The sequence below is a fragment of the Sarcophilus harrisii genome, chromosome 5, assembly GCF_902635505.1.
Source record: "Sarcophilus harrisii chromosome 5, mSarHar1.11, whole genome shotgun sequence".
Lineage (NCBI taxonomy): Eukaryota > Metazoa > Chordata > Mammalia > Dasyuromorphia > Dasyuridae > Sarcophilus > Sarcophilus harrisii.
In genome coordinates, this window is record NC_045430.1 from 38,077,466 (window position 1) to 38,102,787 (window position 25,322).

The following is a 25,322-nucleotide window of genomic DNA, read 5'->3' on the forward strand; positions in this document are numbered from 1 at the left end:
GGAGCAAAGAGATGAAGGCCTGGGGTCATTTCTGAGAATGCTGTGGGGATGGTCTGCTTTGTGGTTCCCTTCTCAATGTCTCCATTATTTTAGTCTCCACAGTATCACTTCCATTGACTTCTAAATTCCCATTGATCATGTGAAAAATAGGAAACCTGATATTAAGAATCCTATAGCTGTATTTCTTAGCAAACCTCCTTATTGCTGAGGAATTTCAAAAGTTAAACTCATACACATTTCTTTTATGGGTTCCACAGCAGACAAGCTGGTGAGTTTTTGCCATCACGATGGTTATAATTCCAAGCTATTGTCATCTTCACTTCTAGATTAGAAGAATTCGTGTGGCCAACTGTAACAATCATCAGTCCTGTACAGCGTGTCTAAGAGCGATGGATCCCCACTGTGGTTGGTGTGAATCTCTCCAAAGGTATTTCCTGGATTCTTTCTTACTTCTCATTTTAGAAAACAAAAATCTGACAGTAGTTAGTATGTAACTCCCTAAGCCCTGGGCATATAAGTAAAAAGAGTCCCTGTATTTTCAGTCAAATAGGGATGGGAGTCATTTATAATAATCATCAATGTCATTTCTGCCATGTTTGTCTTGGGCTACTCCAGATTACCTGAGTTTTGGGGACCTGAAATTATTTTTGCCTTTCTCCTTCAGATCATCCATCAGGGCTCCTTGAAAGAGAGACAAGAACCTTCAAAAAGAATGAGGATAGAGGCCCTTGGACATTTTAGACAAGTCATGAACATTGGAATTATTCCTTTAGCCCTGTCGGAGTAATGGCAATAAATATATATATGAAGAGTAGATTATGGGGAAGGAGTTGTCCAGATAGTGAAATATTTGAGCAGGTAGTTTTCCTGTGCTTGTAGATGGTTTGGAGATGAAGCATTTATGATTTATGGTCTGGGGCCTTATCGTAGGTTGAGGTGAATTTTCCCTAAATCACTTTTTCAACAACTATTTATTTTTAATTTTTAATAGCTATTTTCTAAATACATGCAAAGATAGTTTTCAACATTCATCCTTACAAAACCTTGCATTCCAAATTTGTCTCTCTTCTTTCTCCCCAACCCCGTCCCCTAGATAGCAAGTAATCCAATATAGGTTAAACAGCAACAACTATTTATTAAGGTTTTACTATGTTCTAGGTTGAGACTGCAAAGACAGAAAAGGAAAGAGTAAACAAGTATTTTATATTTTGTTGGGGAAGTTAATCCACTCACTCATCTACCAATCAGAAGAATTTAGCCCCTTTCCCAGGAAAAGGGAAGGAAATAAGCATTTCTTAAGCATCTACTATGTACTAGGTATTGTGCTAAGCACTTTATAAATACCATCTCATTTGATACCATATGATATAGGAGGTGTTATTATCCGCATTTGGGGAAACAGAGGTGGACAGAGATTAAGTGACTTGCCAAGTCACACAACTAGGGACCCTTCCTGATTCCAGGCTCAGCACTCTATCTGCTGCTTTCTGTCTAATTGTTTAGAGTCCCAAAACAAAACCCTTCAGGCTATGAGTAATCATTGAGCATCTCTGGGGAACCAAAAGTACCTACTGTGTGCTAGGAATGAAACAAGAAGCTTACATTCTAATGAAGGATGTACCTATATAAGTACATACAGAATAACAGAATAAGAATAAATATAAAAAATTTTTTTAAAAAGAATAAATATAAGTAAAAATAAGTAAGTGCTCCTAGAACTAATTGAATTGTTATGTCAACTTAATTCTGAGAAGCTTTAATAACCAATATCATTTTTGCCATGTTGTTTGCCTGAGTTTTAGGGACTCGGTCATATGTTTGCTTCCCTTCACTTTGGACCCATTTTTAAGAGGGAGGGAGAGAAGAAAGAGAGAAGAGAGAAAGGTTGGGAGACAGAGAGAGAGAGGGAGGAAAAGAAAAGGAAGAGAGAAAGCTGGAGGGAGAAGGAGGGGGGGGACAGGGAAAAAAAGGGGGAAAAGGAAAGGGAGAGGGAGAAGGAGAGAAGGGGGGAGGAGGAGAGAGAATCAGAGACAGACACAAGGAGACAAAGAGAGACAAAGAAAGAGAGAAAATAAAAAAGTGTTCAAAAAGAATAGAGACCTTTGAACAAATCATCAGCATTGAATTTATTCTTTTAGCTTTGTGGGAGTAATGTTGCTACTGCTGGTGTCATCTTGTGATTAGGCCCAGGATGGGGCTGACATCCTGTCTCTGTCCTTAGGCATGAGATGCGTGTTCTTTGTCTTGAGTGATGATGGTCTTTAGGGCCCACCCGAGCTCCATGGCGACTTGTAGCTACTTTCCCCTGCCATGGCAGTTCCTTGCATCGCTGGGACTGGCCTGGTTGGATCCGCCGTTGCCATGGTAACCCAGTTCTCTAGTTCTTGCTATAGAACCAAGGAGTAAAGACATTGACATAGCTCAAACAAGGAAGGGAGGGGGGCGCAATCCCTGTCAGTTTGGCGCTTTCAAGTTTGTAAAGGTTTGGGGGGGAGCGGAGATAAAGCCGTACGGACCTAGAAAAATGCAAGGCTCAAGGGAAAGCACCCAGGGGTGGGGAGGAGGATGAGAAAGAGAAATGGAAGACATGGAGGAGGAAGGATGGGTGGGCAAAGATGGAAATAAAGGTAGGAAGGATAGTTCACAAAGTCCAAAATGAACAAAAGAGAAAGAATCCTAAAGGTTTATTGCAAGAAGTTGAAACCGGGGTTCAGCATCCCAGTAATTGCCCTTATCACGGGGCTGTTCTTCTTCCCAGGGCTGTGTTAGCAAGAACTATTGGCAGAGAAAAGAAGCCCAGCCTGGGAGCTTCTCATGAATAATTGTAATTGGGTAGGAACATTTTCTTCTTCTCGGCTCGTGTCTCTCGCCCAAGACCAGGGTTTGAAAAATTAACTGATCATGAAAACGCATTTCATTTGTGCCAGCCCCGCCAAGCACCTTGGCGCCGAGTTTTTGGATCTGTTCCCCCTGTGGCTCATTTTTTTGTCGTTTTTCTTTTTTTTTGCCTGGGTTTGTGTACTAGGGGTGGAGATTTAGGGGACTGGGGGGATATCAGTCTCAGGGGGATCTCACGGCTGGAGGTTGTGTTTTCTGTTACTAGGTCCTAGAAAGGAACTATATCTGTCCCCCATTTGCCCAAGGGGAGAGGAGACAACTTTTTTTTTTCTTTTAAAAGCCCTGAAAGACCTGTCAGAGGTCTTTTGTTCTAGTAGAAAAGATTTGGTAATGACACCCTCAGGGAGCAGCTTTCCTTTCCAGACCATAGGCCCAAGAGGAGTTTTTAAAATGTCCAGTGTAGTCCTGATTGGCTTTAAAAGGAAAAAAAAAATTACAAGAAAAGGTAGAGTGATTGTTTGAGAGACTAGTCTTTCTATTGAGTGTGTGAGTCTCTGTGTGTGTGTGTGTGTGTGTGTGTGTGTGTGTGTGTGTATATGAGAGAGAGAGACAGACATAGACAGAGAAAGATAGAAATGAGAGAGATGGAGAGAAATCAGAAAGAAATGAGAAAGAGAAAAAGAAATGAGAAAGGGAGAGAGAAAGAAAGAGAAGGAGGGAGGGAGGGAAATGGGGTAGTAAAGGCTGGAGATAAGCAAAGGAAGAGTAATGGGATGGGGTGAGGAGAGAGGTGGGGGTGGAGTTTTCAGGAGAGAGTGGGTTGGGATTGAGGAAGCGAATGAGAATATGAATGAATGAGGACCTTTAGGTAGGTTAAATCATCTGACAAGAGGTCAGAACAAATTATTTTTAACCTCCCCTTTTGTTACTAGGCTAGATAAAAACAGAGGCAGAGGGCAGGGTTCCCTCTCTTCTTTATGTCTAATTATTTTTAAATGATTTAATAAAGTGGACTTAGATCTTATTGTATGATATTTTATGGTTTTGACTATTGCAAAATGTTGCCAGGATAACACCTCTCTCTATATTAAATGTAAGGGTTGCTCTGTTGTGATCCAAAAGAAACTTCCTAAGTGTGAGATCTGATGCTGGAGTCATCTCCTTAACTATATTATAAGGGGGCATTTGGACATGGGGTGGGGGGGTGGGGTTTCTATTTTAGTAATTATGTCTTTTAGCCTTTATTAATTATGTACTTTGTACCAGACACTGTGGGTACAAAAGGGAAAGGCAAGTTCAAATCTGGCCTCAGATGCTTAACACTTCCTAGCTGTGTGACCCTGGGCAAGTCACTTAACACCCCCCCTCCCCCCCGAAAAGCTTATATTCTTATAAGGGAAGCAACTTGAAGATCCTGTGTATGGTATAAGTATAAGATATTCTTAGTAAGTAATAGAAGGTAATTTTAGGATGAAGGTATTTGGAGTGGGGAAGGGGAGGGAAGTGAATGGAGAAAGACCTCCTGTAGAAGGTGGGATTTGGACTGAGTGAGGAAGAAGCACTTTCCAATCATGGGGTGCTTCCATTGTTAAGGCAGAGAGACACAGTGTCTTGTGTGAGGAGCTACAAAAAGGCCACGAGGAGGGAATGTACCCTGACAGATTTTTAAAGGGCAAATAGAAGATTTTATATTTAATCCTTTAGGGAATAAGGAAGAAGTTGTATTTTGATTTGGAGTTTGGTTGGGAGAGGGTGATATGTTCAGATCCACACTTTCAGGAAATCAATTTGGCAGCTGAGCAAAAAGGATGAATTAGACCGTGAGACCAAACACCAGGTTAATGCAGGTATGAGGTGATAAGGGCCTGTACCAAACTGGTGGAAATACTGGAGGAGAGAATAGGAAAATATTTGAGGGATGTTAGGAAGGTTAGAATCAACCAGATTTGAAAACAGATGGGAGGTATATTTGGGTTTTGTGAAAGTGAGGAGCTAAGAGTAACAACAATGAGGTTGTGAGTTTGGGTGATTGGGAAGATGGTACCTACTCCAGCAATAGAGGGACATTAGGAAGAGGGGAAGCTTGGTTGAGGAGGAGGATGAATTTGAGAATACCTGAACTCCAGCTCTAAGCATCCTCCCAGCCGCCCCCACAATCATTATTGGCTTCCAGATTTCTCCAAATGACCCCGCTCCTAGCACTAGTTAAGATTAGGTATTCCAAAAGGAGATGTTTTCTTAGAACCAAGGAGCCATCCCACTGTGTTTATTTTAAATGTCACAGATTTATTTAGAAAAAATAATTTATTTTCTCGAGGGAGGAGGTTTGTAGTTCTAAGCCTACGTGTTTGGAAAGAAGAATGGGAAAGAAGGGTTGCTTTTGATCAGGTTGAAAAATGGGCATCCTATATAAACAGATAAAGGCAGTTAGGTAAACAATGAGCATGGAGATGTCTGGGGTTTTTATTGTTGAAACTTGAAAATCAACTTCAGATGAATTTGTGTGGGTGGAAAGTATGTGTGTATATCTGGTTACCCATTAAGTTTTTATTAGGTACTTACTCTGAACAAGGCCTTGGGGATACAAAGACAAAGTGAAAAATCTCCTGCCTTCAGCACACTTACATTCTAGGAGAAAAACACAATATTTTTGAGTCTGATCTTGAGTATCTTCCAATTCAGTATCTTATGAGTCTATTTACAGATAGTCTATTTTACTCTTTATCTCTCTTTTCCCTGTCCCCCCTTCCCCTCTCTGTTTCTTTCTGCCTCTCCTCTCCCCCATTATCTGCTATTTATTATTAAAAAGAAATTTCCTAATTCTTATCCCTAGAATTCTAAGCCAGATAAATATATATTAGTCCTGGCAATGGAGGCTTCCTTCTGCACCTAGTCTCCCACCTCTCTATTAAGAGGAAGTATATTTCACTACCAATGTTGAAGATGGCCTATTTCCTAGATCAGCTTTCTGATGTCTTTCAAATACACAATCATTCCAATGAGGAAATTGCTAAGATTCAGTTCAACAGCCATGTTTTAAGTACCTATTATGTGCTGTTATTGCCAGTTTATAATCAGGTTGCATTCCTGAAGCCCCCATATAAGGTGGTTGCTTGGATCTCAGAATGGGCTTTCCCATTCTTGTCACTCCATGAGAGACTATTTAATTCCTAATTATTACAGCATACTTCCCATTCCTTAGGCCACTGGGTTGAAAAAGAATGAATGAGTCCTTTAGAATAGGGCTTCTTAAATTTTTTCTACTGGTGATCCTTTTCGCCTATTTATTTTTACAAGTCAGCAATTTTATTTTTTTTATAGCTTTTTATTTACAAGATATATGCATGAGTAATTTTTCAGCATTGATAATTGTAAAACCTTCTGTTCCAACTTTTCCCCTCCTTCTCCCCACCCCTTCCCCCAGATGGCAGGTAGACCAATGCATGTTAAATATGTTAAATATAATATATGTATACATGTCCATACAGTTATTTTGCTGCACAAGAAGAATCGGACTTTGAAATAATATAAAATTAACCTGTGAAGGAAATCAAAATGCAAATGGACAAAAACAGAGGGATTGGGAATTGTATGTAGTAAGTAGTTCGTGGTCATCTCCCAGAGTTCTTTCACTGGGTGTAGCTGGTTCTATTCATTATTGAACAAATGGAGCTGATTTGCTTTATCTCATTGTTGAAGAGAGTCACGTCCATCAGAATTGATCATCATATGGTATTGTTGTTGAAGATACCTAATGCATTTTTACTCAACCCTAGGTATACATTTGTAACCCTTCTCATAATAAATCATAATTTCACAACCCCTACATTGTTATAAGACCCCATATGGGGTCATGACCCACAATTTAAGAAGCTGGGGTCTAGAACAGAAATGGGGGCCACTAAACCACACATGAGACTCCTCATAGGCCACATATTTGATTGTTTTGAAATATAATATCTGTTTTATTGTATTTTATTTTGTTAACCATTTCCCAATTACATCCACACTTGGGAATGTTGTGTATTTCATATTTGATACTCTACTTTAGAAACAATTAATATATTAACATGTATTAGATGCTTACTATATACCAGGTACCATGAGGGTGCAAAAAGAGGCAGATGATAATTGCTACCCACCATGAGTTCACAATCTAATTAATTAGAAGACTGCTACCATTTTGTTTTGAACTTTTGGTGTGTGTGTGTGTATATATATATATATACACACACACACAAATTTGTGATAGATTTGATTCCTATCAAGTAATGTTTTCATTTATCTTTTTTTCCAAAGAGCATTTATCAATACCCTTTGTTTTTTATGTACTGTTAAATCGAGATAAGCTGTAGAGAAACCTTCTGTGACTATGGATGTATTGTACCCTCCCCTCATGTAGTTTTCCTATTCTGTCCAGAGAAGGGAAGATATTTCATCATATATTCTCTGGGACCACATTTCTTACAGTCACTCAGAGTTTAGCTTCCTTTTTATGTTATCATTACTTAAATTATTGCAGTCTTTGTGTATGTTATTCTCCTGATTCTATTTATTATACTCTCCATCCATTTGTATAAATTTTTCCAAGTTTCAAAGTATTTTTCATATTCATTATTTCCTATTGTACAACAATCTTCCATTATATCCACATACAAAAGTCTGATGAGCCAATCCTCAGTTGATGGACACTTATTATATTTTCTAGTTCTTTCCTGCCACATACACAAATCCAAAAAAAGAAGCTATATATTCATAAAATTCTTCCAGTTGTTCTTATATACCCAACTGAAATTACTTTGTATTGACATTCATGTACATATTGTTTTCCCTAGTAAAGGGATTTTTAACTCTTTTGGGACATGGCACTTTTGAATCATGGCACTGTGAAATGTATAGAATTTTCAAAATAGTAATAATAGCTAGCATTTCTGCAAGGCTGTAAGTAGTAACTACTACTACTGATGATGATGATGATGATAGCTAGCATTTATAGAGTGTTTACTCTGTGCCAGATCATGAGCCTAAGCACTTAAGTGTTGTCTCATTTTGTACTCACAACAACCCTGGAAGGTTGGTGCCATTGTTTTCCTTATTTTACAGATGAGGAAACTGAGGAAGATAAAGATGAAGGGACCAGTGTCCAGGATCACACAATTAGAGAAATGTCTGAAGCCATATTTTAACTCAGATCTTCTTGATTCCAGCTCTACTATTCAATAATAATAATAATAATAATAATAATAACTAACATTTATATAGTACTTACTATGAGCCAGATACTGTGCTGAGTGTTTTACAATTATTATCTCATTTCCTCTATTGATATCCCTGTATTACATTTGAGGAAACTGAGATAAGTAGAGATTAAATGAGTTGTCCATGGTCATTTAGGTAGTAGGTGTTTGAGGCTATATTTAAATTCTCCTGATCCCAGACTTAGTGTTCTAGATGCTGTACCACTAGTTGCCACTTATTTATATCTTATTTCTAAAATATATTTCATCTACCTCCCTATCATATGTATGTATATTTATATGTGTATATGTGTATTATATACATCCATGTAGGTGTGTTTATTCATATATATGTGTGTATGTAAATCCTTACTGACTCTACCATGTGTCAGGTCAAAATTTGGCTGAATATCAGAGAAAAAAGAGACTTCTCTTTTAGATTTCCTTTATATTCTGGGCCTAATCCTTGATCGAAATTTGGTGCTTGTAGAATTGCAATATTTTGTGACCCAACTATTCCTAGCTGCCCAGTAATGGACACAGTTGGGGTTTTCTTTGGGAAAGTTTGGGAAGCTGTACTGGTCTGAGCATCCCTTTGGACCTGCTAAAGGTCCAGAAGCAGGTGGGATGCTAGCCTGCGTGGTCGAGACTGATATGTACATAGAAAGTGGGAAGGAGCTGTTGCTGTCAGGACCCCTGCTGCTTCCCTTTTCATTTTACCAATCTCCAGAGGATAATCCGAAAGTCCAGGGGTCAGCAGGCAAGGAGTTGAGATAAGCTGCAATGTCAACAGCCTTCCAGCGAGAATCAGAAAGCAAATACAGGGACATCAGAAGGTCATAAACAAGAAGACTTGACATTAATAAGGAAAGGTGAAGGAAGGCATTAGTCTCAGTGCTTCAGCGTTACCATTTGGACCGCCATTCTAGGAAACAGGATGAGGGGATGGATGCATTTGGGTTATCCTGCATCTTCTCGAGCGGATGTGGTTCTCATCAGCTTCTGGCCAGGTCTGAGTCTGAGCCCCTTAAATCCAGCCTGGTGAGACTAAATACCTATGCTCAGCTTAGCTCCTGCTGGGAGGGAGATTCCTAGAACTGGGTCCTCCACCATTTTTCTTTTAACTTTTGAGACAGTTGCTGTCTGGAGTTAGAGAACCAAGGTCAAATCTCAACCTTGGTTGCTTGCTACCTTGGGCAATTCACATCTCAGACCTCAGTTTCCTCATCTGTAAATGAGAAGATTGGATTAAGTGATGTTCACAGTCCCTTCCCACTGAAATCTATGACCCTGTGATCCACCGGGAGTATTTTTTCATTGGAGCAAAAGCAAAACAAAACTCAAGGGAAGGCAGCTGTGGTATAAAATAGATGCCATTATTCTGCCACCAGCAGAAGAGTTGATCTAGCCAAGTCAAAGCCTGCTCCTCATGGAAGGTAGGAGACAGATTTTGAGGCAAGTTTCCTCATTTTTACTACACTGAGATGTGAAAGACAGTCAACAATACTCGATGGAACAAGGAGGAAGTGTGCCCCTCTGGATGTCAGCACCCAGTGTCAAAGCCCTACTAGTTATGACTCCAAGTGCTTGGATGTTCATTAAAGCAGTGTTCATGGGCCTCCAGGATATTTGACTTACCCCAGAAATTGCTGAAAGAACCCCACACATTTTAGTGGAGGAAAAGAGTTCTGGCCAAACAAAATTTCACAGTCACCCTTAACTGCCCATGGCACGGTTCCTGCTACAGCCAGGAAGAAGGCAGTTGGTGTAATCCTTCCAAACGACTTCTCTACATATATTGTCTTTTAAATTGATGTCCTCTGAGTTTGAACAAATACCATTAGTAATGCCCCTCTTAGTAAATATATGTTTTAATGGAATGGATTTTTTTAAAATGACCTTATCTTAGGCAGAGTGTACTTCCATAAGCACATATTGATTTTGCTTTTAAAAATTCCTTAAATGTTTTTGCTTGTCTTTGTGACCTCTCATTTGTTCTGTACCCAACCCAGTGCCACTTGCAAACAGATTACCTGGAAATTCATTCTAAGACACTTAATGGGCTTACCATGCTTTCCTAACTTGCACCTAGGCAAAATTATTCACTTTTGTAAAAAGAATGCTTCCCAGAAGGTTTTATTTGGGTTTAGCAAGTTGAAACAAAAATACCAACTTTTGGAAGACCCGATGCTCATTAAAAAAAAACAAAAACGACCCCCAAATGGCAGACAAACTCCAGATCATCTCCATGTTAATGGATTGGTTGGGGGAGAGGGGTGGTGATGGAATAGGTAGGAATGGGATCTATGTTTGCTTTATTCATTTGTATGGAAAACATAAGCTTTATGCTTTCCACAAACTATTTTGTCTTTTCTGATTTCAATATAAGCTCCCTGAGGGCAGGAACTTTTTTGGTTTTTGTATTTCTATCTGAGTGCTTGGCACATTGTGAGTACCTAATCGGTAAATGAGCATGTAGATAGTGCAGTGGATTAAGAGCCAACCTTGGGGTCAGGAGGATATAAATTTAAATTTGCCTCCGACACTTAATAGCTGTGTGACTCTGGGCAAGTCACTTAACCCTGTTTACCTCAGTTTCTTCATCTGTCAAATGAGCTGGAGAAGGAAATGGCAACTCATTCCAGTATCTTTGCCAAACTGGGTCACAAAGTTGGACACGACTGAAAAGATTTGACAACAATCATTAAATGTTTATTAAGTAGCATGAGGGATATGAAAAAGAGTGAGTGCTTTTTTCATTCATTCAGACTTGAATTCAAATTTCACCTTTATCATTTGTTTCCAGTTTGATTGGGAAGAAGTTGGTTCACTTCTTGGGATCAGTTTCCTCAAAGCAATGGGGTCAGACTAGGTGATCTGCAAGATCATAGGGATTCTATAATTAAGGCTTCCTTTCCAAAATGCCAAAACTATTTCACCTGTCATTACCCATGGGATGGGGGGGAGGTACAGTGGACATTGTGCTAAATTTGGGATGGGAGTACTTGGGATCAAATCCTGACTCTGCCACTTAGTACTAATGTGATGTGGGTCGAGTTGCAAATCAGAAACTGTCAAAAAAAAAAAAAATCTCATCTACTAGAACCAGTTAGACCAATCATCTCTCTCCAGAATTCCATCTCTCCATCTTCCCTGGGAATGTGTAGTCGGGATGTCATAACCCTCCCCCACACACACAAACAGCAGCAAATACAGTGAAGACCAAAATTGAGATTATTCTTAGACAGAGACATCCTGTCTCTCTTTTCTTTAGAAAGAAGGACCTTGGCAGTTGTCCCAAGGTATATATCTTCTCTTTAACCAGTCCCTCCTCCTAGTACAAAGGCTTCAAGGTTGTCTGTTAGAGAGGAAAGAATAAGGGGGAAGGGACAGGAGTTATAATTTTTCTACAGCGGGTGTTGCTGGCCCCCATTGGATTCCTGTCCATGTCTGTCTCTCTAGCCTAACTTAGCCAGGTAACTCATTAGATCTCATTACAAAAATGAATAATCTATTCTATGAACAGAATTAGTTTAACTTGTGATTTTGGCTTCACACAGACAGATTAAGCTGATATCCTGTCTCTTGAAGTAAGCCATAGGATTTTAGAACTGGACTGCCCATCTAGTTTAATTCATAGATGAAAAAGAATCCCTCTCAGTAGCATACCCACCTCTCCCATGACCCCTCTGGGAAAACTCTTAATTATTATACTTTTCCTTGACATTAAGTTAGTATTTCCTATTCTACTGATCAGTCAACAAGTGTCTGTTATATGTTAGATACTGTTCTAGGTGCTGAGGTTCATTTAAAGAGTTTCCATCCATTAGGGAGAAATAACCTTTATATATAAGCAACTTATAACTTCTACCCATGGAAGTTCCTTTTCCCGTTTTATACCCTTGGGGCCAACTCTCAGAATCTTCTCTTTTCTAATGTGATCATTCCCAATTCCTTCAGGTTTCAGAGGTTGCAGAAAGTAGCAGAAAAACAAGCATATCGATCCGGTTGCCTGGTGAATTTGGACCATGTAGATTAATATTCTAGCTAACTGAAATCCCAGAGTCCTTCCTCCTGAAGAAAACATGCTAGTGTTTTGGACCCTGAATTATCCAGCTTATTGTATCATATGCAAACTTAGAAAGTACCTGTGATGTCTTCAGAATAGGGATCTCCAGGTATCAGCTTTTCACCAATATAGGTCACACAGGGTAATGCATTTGTGACTTAGTGATTAAGGTTAAGTCTTTGGGATTTCCCTAAGGACTGGCGAGTGGAAACTCGCCACTGCAACTATTAAGTGGGATTGGAATGGGGGCCTTCACCATGATGTCTCTCAACTCTCCATATATTACCTCCATTTCTTTTCTCTTAAGCTCTGGGAAGACCTAAGTATTATTTTCAGATTTAATATAGTATGAGTCTTTGCTAGTTGTCTCATGTTTGGAGGTTCAAGAGACCTGAGAGACCATCTCATCCAGTATCTTCATTTTATTGATCAGGAAACCGACTAAATGACAGGAGTTTAACTGATTTATCTAGTAGGAAATGAAAGGATGTGAATTCATAATCTACTGCCACTGTGCTGAGTTGAGTATGCTTTCCATTGCTCTCTACTGGAATCCCTTCTAAATCTTCCTTGTATAGGATAACATTAGAAAAAGTTTGAGATCTGTTTTTTCTGAGTTTTTCCAGCTAGGTTTTATTTTTATTATGACTTTTATAAGTATTGGTATTTCCCTTTTCTGTCTACAGACTCCTTCAATTTGATGGCTGATCAATCATTGTGAATTCCTATTTCATAAACTGAATAGAGAGGGGCATTTGTCCTTTCAAAGGACTGACTTCATTACCAGCTTTGAATTTGGAAGAAATTGTTATATTTTGCCTTGCTTAGGACCTTAAGACATAAAACATTCATTTCAAATATCTAAATAAATGTCCTTGGAGATATTACACGTCCTAGCAAGGCTCTGAGAAAGATGCTACTGTTGTTGCTTTCCTTATGTTGGGGGTTTTTTTTGGTGACAAAGTTTTCTGATATTACTATGATCTGGTCACCATAACCCACCTCCACCCCCACTCCCCACCTACTTACCTGCTATTCATTCATCATATTCCTTGAGAAACCATCCGCTGTACTTGAGCAATTAGATTAGAGGAGGTTGATGAAATTCAAGCAGGAAATAGCAGTTTCTTTTCTGAATTTGGAGTTTCCATTTCAAGCTTGAGTAAGTAGAGCCCAGAGGTCCTTATCTGATGGAGGCCTCGGTCCTATGAGCCACAGATCTTAAAAGACCTTTAGTACACATTTTCTGGTGTGTGACATCCAGTTTTCTGACCCATGTGAGCATCTAGCTTTCCTTCATGTTGGCAGAAAAAAAGATTAATAATTCAAGAGGAGCCCAGCTTAAAAATAGTTATCTAGACATGCAGCAAAGATGTAGTAAAATACTTTTACAAATAGAAACATTAATCTAAATTGGTGACCAACTTATCAGCTGAGCACTAACACCCCTAAGGAAAAAAAGGAAAATGAAATGCTGTCATGGAAAGTGGGGGGATGAAGCCCAGATGTCCAAGAAGTAAGCTGATTTATGTACAAACCTACCTGGCATCTCAAAGAGATGCCTCAGAAATGTTCATGGAGTCTCTTTTAGAAAAGCCATTTCCCTTGGGGATGACCTGCCTAATATACTTGCAAATATGGAAATGCATTGTAAACTTTATCGGCTCAAAGAGGGAATTGGAAGGGAGCTTAGAGGTCATGTAATCCAGTTTCCTCATTTTACAGGTGAAGAAACAGAGGTGAAAAGAGATTTAAGTGACTTGTCCAAAGTTAACCAGGTATTAATAAAGCTGGGATTTGAAGCCAGGTCATAGACCTTTCCAGTAGACCATGTTTTCTCTGCCTTGTGATTAGCTGATCTTCAGCTATCTCCCAATACTCAGTATTTTTCAATAATCCTCAGCCCCATAGACCACTTATCCTATGCTAAAGCCCTTATTTGTCACACTTTTTCCTTTTTCACTCTAGTGAATTTTGGTTTGTTGTTGTAGTTGGATAATTTTTTCAGTCATGTCCAACTTAAATGAACCCCATTTGGGGTTTACAGATGAGGAAACTGAGGTAAACAGGGTGAAGTGATTTTCCTAGGATCACACAACTAGGAAGTATCTGGTGTCGTATTTGAACAAAGGAAGATGAGTGTTCTTCACTCCAGACTTAATGTTCTTTTCACTGGGGCTCCACCTAGCTTCCCTATGAAATTCGGTTTAAATATATATTAATAAGATGGAAACAATAGGTGATCCATTGGCATCCAAGATGAGCTTAATGGAGTCCATCAGTATACTGAATTGGAGAGATCGCTGGATTTGAATTCAGAGGGAAAACAGTTCAAATCCTAACCCTAATCATGTCCACCTGTGCAGCATTAGGCATTAATGGTCCCAGTTTACCAGTCTGATAAATGAGCGCTTTTTCTAACTTAAATCTAAAATTTAAGTATTGTGGAATGAACTGATTTTTTTGCTTAAAAAAAATCATTCTTGAGTGAAGTAGAGCTCAAAAACAATTCGATGATCTTTTGATAATTCCTTATGACAATTTAATTCATCATCTTTTATTAAATGACTACTATGTGCCAGGTGCTGTGCTGAGCTCTAGGAATACAAAGGCAAATAGTAAAAATAGTCCTAAATTATTGCTAACTGAATTGGATCACCCATAAAAAAAAAACAAAAAAACAAAAACAGTAAGAGATAGTATGTTATGGATGACTTTGAAGTCAGAGTACCCACGTATCAATGGAGAAAGATCTGAGTTCAAATCCAGTCTCAGACATTTATTGCCCATGTAAATATCATGTAACCTTTGTCTGCCTTAGTTTCTTCAACTGCAAAATGGGGATCATAGTAGTGCCTACTGCCCAGGGTTGTTGCGAGCATCAAATGAGATATTTCTATGCACTTAACACAGTGTCTGGCACATAAATGCTTGTTGTTATTATAAGGCTAGCCATGATGTGTCTAAATCCCACTTCCAAAACTGACTCCCTGTGTAATCTTGGCCAAGGCATGTGGTCTCCCTAGGTTTCCTCCTCTGTAAAATGAGGTGTTTTTCATGATGTCCTCTGACATAGTTATGGCTTCTGTGTGGGATCTTGGGCAAATCGCTTCATTGCTACGGGCCTCAGTTTCCCCATCTGTAAATGAGTACATTGGATTAGGTGGCCTGTGAGGTCCCTTCTAGCTCTAGCTGACCATATAAGGCAGTGGTTCTCAAAGCATGGTCTAGAGAATCCTGGGGATCTCTGAAACCTTTTAGAGTGTCTACAAATTCAAAAATAGTTTTTATTTGCAATATGGTAAATATCTATAAATATAATCCAGATAAACAAAACCGCTTTGGAGAGATCCTCAATAATTTTTAATAGGATAAAAATAGTGAAAACAAAAGTTTGAGAACCACTGATATAAGGCATTGCAAAAGTCTTAGTGCACCTGAGAAAGATGCTACAGCTATTGTTGCTTAACCTACACTAAGACTTTTGGGACACTTTTTCATAAAGTCGCTGATTTGTTCAGCTGATTATAACACTCTACAAGTGATACTAATCCAGCTGTCAAGTAGTTGAGTATGTTGAATAATGTGCTCCATGGTTACAGATTATAGGCTTGATCTTGGCCAGCTGCCTTGGGAAAGCATGCTACTACTCACCCAAAGGGATCTGGATAAGAACATGTATATATATCAGTCCCAATCCAAGACAATTCCTGGGGGAAAAATATTCAGTTATTCCCTGGGATGGCCTGGTTGTGCTAGGTGCCTTTACTTTGGAAAGATTAATAGTATTTAATAGTCTTGAAGTTTGGAAAACATTCCATTGCCAGTCCTGTGGTCAGCCTCAGGTATTGCCTCAGAATTGAGATGCTTGTTAGAAATGGTTAACCACTGAAAATCTTATTTCTCAACATCCTCCGCCTCACTTCAGCTTTTTGGGAAAGTCCAATGTTATAACCACTGTCCTTTCGCTATAGAGCATAAACATTAGTGTTTGAAACGCTGTATTTGATTACTAACACTGACATTCGTTGCCTTATGAACTTAGTAGACCCATAAATGATACCTTGTGCTGTTCTAATGTGGCTCCCCAGAACACTGAGATGAGAAATGTTCCCCAGTTCCCAGTTCCCAGTGGAGCTTCCATACTGTCTACCAGAGCATCTAGTAGATGAAGTCCTTCAGAGCGCTCTAGTTCTACCTCTGGTTACTGTGTATGTGTATGTATGCATATGTGTGTAATGATGGGTATATGAGGTCCTTTCAAGTCTCTCCAGGTTCTGGTATCCCTTCTTAGATAGATATATACAGATATCTTAGATAGATATAGCACATATCTATCATATGTAGATACATATATGTATGTATGTATATGCATGTGTACTTCTATTTGCATGTATATATTATGCTATCTTATTAATAATAATAATAGCATCTATATACCATGTTAAAGTTAGTGAAGTTAATAAAAATGCTTTACAAGTATTTTCTCATTTTATCTTCACAACAATATTCCTGCATATTCCTTGAGGACAGGGATTGTTTGAATTTGTACTTAACATGGTGTTTAGTATATGATATATATTCATTAAATGCTTGTTGATTGTTTGATGGAATAGTAAGAGAAATGTTTTTGGTGCCTCCATCTTTCCCTATTTTTTTTTTTTTACCTCAGAATGATGTTGTCATCAAGAGTGATTATGTTTCCAGGCTTTCCAAAGCACACATTTATAACAGTGCTTTTCAAAATATATACATACACACACATATATATGTATGTGTGTGTGTGTGTGTGTAAATGGAAAAAAGAACAGAAATCAGCAACAACAATTACCATTAATCAGTTATTATAATAAGGAGACTAAGTTACCTTGGCCAGCAAACACTGAATCTGTTTGACTACCAAAAAGATTTTTTTAAATATACAAAGAAGAATGGTAGAATATATATATATATATATGTATGTATACACACACACACACACACACACACACACACACACATATGCATGCAACACCAGCAGCTAAGTGGCGCAATGAATTGAGCACCAGATCTGAAATCAGGAAAACCTTGATTTCAAATCCAGCCTCAGACACTTATTAGCTGCACGGGGGTCTTGGGCAAGTCACTTAACCCTGCTTGCTTCAGTTTCCTTATCTGTAAAATGAGCTAGAGAAGGAAATGGCAGACCATTCCAGTAAATGGTCAAAAAAAACCTCAAATGGGGTGACAATTGGACACAACTGAAAATGAATGAACACCAACAAATATGCAATACAACATATTTGTGTGAAAAATATATGCATGTAATATACATATGTATATGTATGCATATGTACTATATATTATATCTATCCAAATATTTTATATAATTATGTATATGAGTTATGTATCTGTGTATAGTATTTCCATTACCCAGAGTACATAGGATTGGCAGATGTCAATAGTCAAAATTTACCTCTCTGTGGGGAGGATCTAGATGAATGAGAGAATATATTCTAGTTTGAGTAGTTCCATTACCTTATGAATTTTGTAGAAAGAAGGAGGTGCATTATGTGGAGGGAGAAGCTTAGGAACTTAATCAGTATTTATCAGATTGTTTCTGTAGGAACATGTACTCCAAGGTCCAGTGATTGGCTTCCAGAGAAACTTTTAGAACATAAATGATTCATTAAGTTAGGGACTTCCTGGAATATTAACTTCCAGTTAGGTGATGGTGTTGCAGTGAGTTGCAACAAAGATTAGCTACATCCTGGTCTACACAAGAAAAAAAAAATCTACTCCTAGCATGAAGTTGATGACTTCTTGGTAGGAGGAGAAGATCATTTCACAGGTTGGTGACAGTTGACCACCATCCTCATTCTCTGGTATTTTCTTTTTCAGCATTGGGCTTAGTATGGAATAGTTTCTCCTAGAATATTCATGACTATTAAGGGGGACTTTGTCTTTCTGTGTCCTGGCCAAATGGGGAAAGAATTAATATCAGCTATCTGTATGGTAGGAAGTGATCCAGGCCTGGGACGTAATCAGTCTAATTTGTGCTTTAAGAAAAGCTAAGTGAGTTTGAGCCCCCAAACATTATCTTCATGCTATTCTAACTTAATTGATAGCTGGTGTCGAAGACAAGACATAATCACTCTGTCCAGATTTAATCACATGGCTATTTTTAAAAAAATGTGTTGGACAGCATGTGGTAAGGCAGAAGGAAGCAAAAATCTCTTGAGAGTTTATCTTTTTCCCTTCAGTTCTTTTCTAAGTTCTGTATCATATATCCTATTGCCATTTTGTGGCCAGTGATAGGTCACCCACTTCTTTGGTTTCTACAAGCAAGTCTTAAGCCCTCAAGAAAAAAATACAAGCGTTGAATTCTTATATTTGTTTTGATATGCTGTTAACATGTAACTTTGGAGGCTATATGGATAATTAACAATAACAACAGTGACTCACATCTATGTTGTTCAATCATTTCAGGCGTGTCTTCATGGCCCCATTTGGATTTTTCTTGGCAGAAATATTGGAGTGGTTTGCTACTTGGCAGAAATACTGGAACGGTTTGCCATTTCTTTCTCTAACTCATTTTACAGATGAGGAAACTGAGGCACATAGGGTTAAATGACTTGGATCACCTAGCTTATTAAGTGACTGAGACTGGATTTGAACTCATGATGAGATGAATCTTTCTGATTTCAAGCCCAATGCTTTACCCATTGCACCATTTAGTTGCCAACTCACATCTACAGAGCATTTCAAATATTACAGAGTGCTTTTCTTTTAACAATTCTGAGAATGGAGCCATGATATTAAGTCATACGCCATCAACAACAAAAGACCAAGGATATATACAGTGGAAAGGAACAGGAAATTCATTAGAGATTTCTTTATGTTTGATCAAAGCTTATTGTTTTCTATTCTGTACTGCACAGGTTATAGGATAGGTGCTTAACAAATGCTTATGGAACCTAATTGGAATGAATTGAACTTCCTAGAAATCTATTATTACCAATTTACTATTGAACTGGACTGGACTTGGGAATTCATTGGTATAAAGACAGGACCTGAAATTTCATTGATTTAGTAATAGGAACATGGACAGGATCTAGGATTTCAGGAACAGATATATGGACTGGAATTGGGAGTTCATTGGTATGGGGATAGGACCTGGGATTTCATTGATCTAGTAACAGGGATATGGACTGGACTTGGGATTTCACTGGTATAGGGAATAGCTAGAATGGAGGTGATACAGGTATTGTGTGATGAAATATGCAAATGAGGCCTCAGAAAAAGGTCTTGGTGGATGCTGGTGATAATCTCTTCATAATCTTTTGGTGGATAAAAATAATAAGCTTTTATAGAATAAGGATTAGTAGGTTAAAAAATGGGGATAATGTTGATGATGTAGGGTCTGGATCTGTAATTTTATTGTTTCCAGGAAATTCTTGGGTTAGGAAATGCTTTGTCAAGGAAATTGATACTTTCTCTGAAATTTAGAGGCCTAGAGAGTTGTCAAGACTCTAGAACACTGAGAGAGTAAGTGATTTACCTCATGTTACAGTCAGTATGTTTCTGAGGTGGTATTTGAATACGTGTCTTTTTGACTTTCTGAGTTAAATATGATTGAATCCAGTCACTTTATTTTGTCAATATGGAAATTGAAAGACAGAAGTTGAGGAACTTGCCCATCCTTCAACTAGTAAGATCTCCTGGTGTCCAGTCACAGCTAAGATCAGAAATACTCATTATTAGATTTTGCAAGAGTGCAGCTAGAGTGTGTAACTGAGGGAATGCTGGGCAGGGAGTCTGACTCTGGATTGCCTCAGTTTCCTCATGTGTAAAATGAGCTGACGGAAATGGCAAACCAGTATCTCTGCCAAGAAAACCCCAAATGGGGTTGTGAAGAGTCAACAAAACAACAACAAAAATGTATTTTCTGGCCATAGCAGCTTTCTCAGACCATTTTGAATTTGTAGTGGGATTCTACTTGATTCTCATAGAGGAAATACTTAAACCAACATAATCATAGGTCCCCGAACGACGGACGTGTTGGTACTCATAATGAAGGAGCAGCCTTTCTTGAGCTCAGAAGTGATTATCCTCCATAATTCAAGTATAAACAAAAAATTCCAATTCATGCATTTCTTCATAATTTTCCAGGCGTCATTTTCTGCATCCTGTTTTTAGCCATAATGTGCCCATCTGAGTGTGTCCTCTATGTCTGGGTATACACTGTAGCGTACCTTTCTAACACCAATATCTGGGAATGGCCATCTTTATTATAGCATTTATGTTGTTATCTTTCAGGGGATACAATTGGACCTGGGCTAAGCTTGAAACTGTGATAACAAGACTTTAATAAGGGACTATCAAGAACTCCTGTGACCTAGTCCAGTATTCTCTTCTAATATAAACATTTCCTTAGAATCATATAATTTTGGAGTTAGAAAGGGGGCTTGAAATGTTCTGCTCCAATATTTTCATTTTATAAATGAGGTAGCTGAAACCCACAAAAGGGAAATAACCTGACCAGTGTCAACTCATTAGATAGAATTGAAATGAGAACACAGATTTCCTAGTTCCTAGTGTCTTTTCCTAAATTTGTCCAGAAAAATTTAATTTATGTGTGTGGGTTTGTGTGTGTATACATAGACATATATTTATATGTCTATGTATACACACACATAGATAGGACTGGATCTGTTATTTTATTGATATGAAATGGATAACTATATCTAGTATATGAATATATATTATTAATATATATACATCTTTTTTATGGAGAACTCACACATGGCAAGAGCTCACAAGATGCTCAGAAAAAGCAATACAAGGACACTGTCAAGATCTGTCTTAAGAACTTTAGAATTGATTTTATGACATGAGAGACACTGGCATAGGACTGCCCAGCATGGCGTACCCTCCCCAGAGAAGGAGCTGTGCTCTATGAACAAAGCAGAATTGATGTAGCTTAGAAAAAACACAAGATGCACAAAATTAGAAAGTCCATCCCAAATGTTCCAACCTGTGGCAGAGCATTCTGAGCTCTGATCAGCCACAGTTGGACACATTGTAACTCAATATAGGACATACTGTAACTCGACTCTAACACAGTGATGTCCTTTGAAAAGAACCAAAATGGTAACAACCAACCATATGTATACATATAGCTATATATATATATATCTGTGCATATATACATAGAACAGAAAGAAGGGAAGAAACATTTATAGAGCACCTACTGTGTGCCAGACACTGTGCTTTTCAAATATTTTCTTAGCTGATACTTAAAACAAGCCTGAAGAGTAGGTATTATTATGAATACCCATTTTACAGTTGAGGAAACTAAGGCAGACTGAAGGTTTTTTTTTTTTAAGTTTCTTGCTTAGGGTCACATAGCTAGTAAGTACCTGTGCTCTGATTTGAATTCAGATCTTCCCAGTCAGACCCAGTGCTCTATCCACTGAACCACCTAGCTCAACACATTTGTATATTATGGGCAATTTACAACTTCATGTTGACCTAATGTAAATACAAAGCACTCCTACAGAGCAATAGAATCATTTTATTTGGACTCTGAAAGACTTCAGAAGCCATCTGGTCCAACCTCTTCATTTGACAGATGGGTCAACAGAGGCCCAAAGAGTAGCCTTTCCCAAGATCACAGACATAGTAAATGATAGAACCTGGATTCAAATTCAAGTTCACTAGTTCTAAATCCAACTTTCTTTCTACCGTGCCATGTGGTCTCCAAGGAGGTAAAAAGATGGTAGGGTCATCTTGCATTAGAAGAAGTTGAGCCAGCAGAATTCTGATTAAGTGACTTGCTGAGTAACAGAATTTCTTTTGAACCAGAGACATTAGAGAACTATGTGATTTAATATATAGTATTTCTAAGTCTACAATACCCCTAAAGCAAGCCATATCAGAGTTTTTATGTACAAATACATTTGGATGTGGAGTGGGGAGGGGAGTAGAGGGGACAGAGAGGGAGAGGGGGAGAGAGAGAATATACACACAGCTATATTGAGGTAGTGAGTAGGAGGTACAGGATTCAAACCCAAACCTTTGACTTCAAATCTAGCATTCTCTCCACTGTATTTTGTAGAATTTGCTTGTAATTGGCCAGATGAACCTGTTTTAGCATTTAAAAAAACAATGAATTTTAATTAAAGGTCACCTTTGAGTTAAATAGTGGGTTCTAAAACAATTAAATTAACTGCTTTAATATTCTTATTGATTTCACAATGAGCTTTTAACCAATAAATAAAAGTATCCTCTAATTTGAGCTTAAAAAAATGATGCTACTCATTTCTGAGCTAAGTACTTTTTGAGGCAAAGCAATATAGTGGAAAGAATATTGAACTTGGAATCAATTTGCCACTAGCTGTGTGACCCTGGGCAAATTACATGATCTCCCCGAGCTATGATAGCCTTGTTGACAAAATAGGAATCTTCGTGTTTTGAGTGTTTTTTGCTTTCTGCCTCACTTGGATCATAATTTTGAGAAATCTTTGCAAACCCTAAAGTACCCTATCAATGCTGGTTGGTGTTAATAATAATTATAAATGCCACTTAAGTCCTGCTCCAAAGCCACACTGACATGCTGTGGAAGTGAGCCTGAGTTCTTATAGAAAAACATAATTAATTTTTTTTTTTCAGTGAACAAAAACCTATTTCCTTTTCTTCCTCCCTCTCCTCCTTTGGGGGAAAGGGGGAGATGGAGCAAAGCAAATCCTTGGAACAACTATTCATAGTCAAGCACTACAGATTCATGCATTGGCCTTGGACCAAAATGTAGGTTCTATTCCCTAAGACCATCACCTATGTAGAATTGAAAAAGTTGGGAGTACAGTCTCGTGTGAATTTTATACCTGTTATCCGAGGAGTGACAGAGCTAACTTCAGAGACTACCACCAGATTAGCTATGGTGGTTCTTGAAAACTGCCTATTGAGATATAGAGGTCGCAATCTGTGTTGATGGAGGGTTTACTGACATGTATAATTATAGATCCATAAAGTATTGAAGCAATAATAATTAACTTCGAGTTTCTTAAACCTTCTGTCAAACATGACTGCATTTGAGCAGGTATTTTCATGACATTTGGGAATAGGCCAGTATGACCTTCCAGATCCATTGACCTTTTCTCAATCCTTTTATGTCTTGACCTCTGTGCAGCCTTTGACACTGTCGATCACCTTTTTGCCTTCCTTTACTCCCTCTCTCCAGGCTTTCATGACACTACTTTCTCTTACTTCTCCTCCTACACACACAGGAAAATCAAATTTAGTTGGAGGTTGCTTTGTGTCACTGTGTGTAGAGTGATGAGGGCCATTTATGGTCTATTGGATGGAGTATTTATGGAAATTCTTAGTGAGATGTTCTCGGTTCCAGGGTTGAAGCTACTGTTTACCAGGTGATTTTGGGCAAGTCCAATTCTTAGAGATTCACTGATTCACTTTTCTCATCTGTTTAAAAAAAAAAAAAAAAAAGATAATGATACTTATTTGAAAGGCAGCTAGATGGAAGGAGAATTGACCTCAGAGTCAAGAAGGATCTCTGGCTCATGCTAGCTGCTTGGCACTTTGCCAAGCTGTCTTGTTGGGCAAGTAACTGCCCCTCTGGCACTGAACTGCCTTGTAGTACTAGATAAGGGTGCTAGACTAGAGTCAGGTGCCTATCTTAGGTAGGCAAGTGCTGGGATGCTGGACAAAAAAATAGGCTGCAGATTCATTTCTGAAATTTTTATGGCTGAACATCTGCCAGAGGTTGTGTATGAGAATCCAGGGTCCCTTTCATATACCAGGATCTGAGGATGGGTGGGAAGAGCTGAGGGAAGGCAAAGTGAGGATGGGACTAGGTGGAGTCACCCTTAGTTTTCCCCAGATCTACATTCAGTTTTCATTTTAATGTTTTATTTTTCTTGAGCTAAGAACCTTGGATATATATACAGGCTACCTTGAGCTTGAGCTGACAATTATGACAGAACTCTTTTTTAATTGTTTTTTTTCTGGTTATACATGTAAATTAAAAATTTTAAATACACATTTCTTTATGAATCATGTTGGGAGAGAAAAATCAGAACAAAAGGGAAAAACCACAAGAGGGAAAAAAACCGGAAGAAAAAGGGGGAAAAAAAGTGAATACAGCATGTGTTGATTTACCTTCAGTCTCCAGATGACAGAGCTCTGTAAGCTATATAGAACAGTGGTCTGCAAGTCAGAAGACTTGAGTGTGAATTCTGACAAATTCACTGTATAATCATTTTATGATTCTGAACTTGTTTCCCCAGCAGCTAAATGGGGATAATTGTTTACAAGGTGGTTATGAAGATTAAATAAGATAATATATGCACTTTGTAAACTTTAATGCATGATATGATTGCAGTTCAACTGATATTTAATAATCCCTTATTGCAGACAAGATACTAGTGACCCAAGGGTGAAAAATGATAAACTCAACTTGAGCTGCTTTTTTAGTAGCAGGAGAAATATGAAATCTCCATCAATAAGGGTGATAGAAGATAGGTAGTACTGATCACCACAGAGAACTGGCTTGGATTCAAGTCCTGCCTTTGGATATGGTGTGATTTTGGGCAAGTCCCTTCATCTAAGGAAAATTTCCTTAGGGGTACTTCTAATACCAAAGAGATTTGAAATAATAGATATTAGATAGAACCCTTGTTCTACACTTGGACTCAAAAAACCAAATTTATATCCTGCATCAGACGATAGTTTTAAAGCACTACACACAATGAATGGCATATAATAAGTGTTTAATAAATGCTCATTTTCTCCCCCCTTCCAACTGCCAAAGGATCATATGAAATAAAATATTGTACACTCACGTACACACACATACACTCTAATGAAAATCACAAATTGGGACCAGCAACACAATTCTAAGGTAAAATGTTATTAAGACCAAAAAAAAAAAAAACCCAAGATGAAGAGCTCTAGGAAAATTTGAGGAGGGCGCGGCAAACTATTAAGTTATTAATAGCTAATTTTACTTGCTAAAATGTGGGTGCAATAAAATACTCAAGAAATTTGAATAAGTGTGGGTAGCACGCTGTCATGATGAGTTTCTCATCTGCAGTTTTTGAGAAGTAATAAGATACTGTTAATGGTAGACCATCTGGTAAGACAATCTTGGTGCCATGGTGAGCTGTAATAGAATTTCTCCT

General features: G+C 38.2%; 1 protein-coding gene across 2 annotated transcripts in view; it reads left to right on the forward strand.

Moving 5' to 3' along the window:
• PLXNC1 (plexin C1) overlaps window positions 1-25,322 on the forward strand; it is a 237,013-nt gene that overhangs the window by 46,941 nt on the left and 164,750 nt on the right. For both annotated transcript variants that reach the window (XM_031940840.1, XM_031940839.1), the window contains exon 4: window positions 327-427. In XM_031940840.1, coding sequence (XP_031796700.1) covers window positions 327-427 — 101 coding nt within the window. The remainder of the gene's footprint in view (window positions 1-326; window positions 428-25,322) is intronic.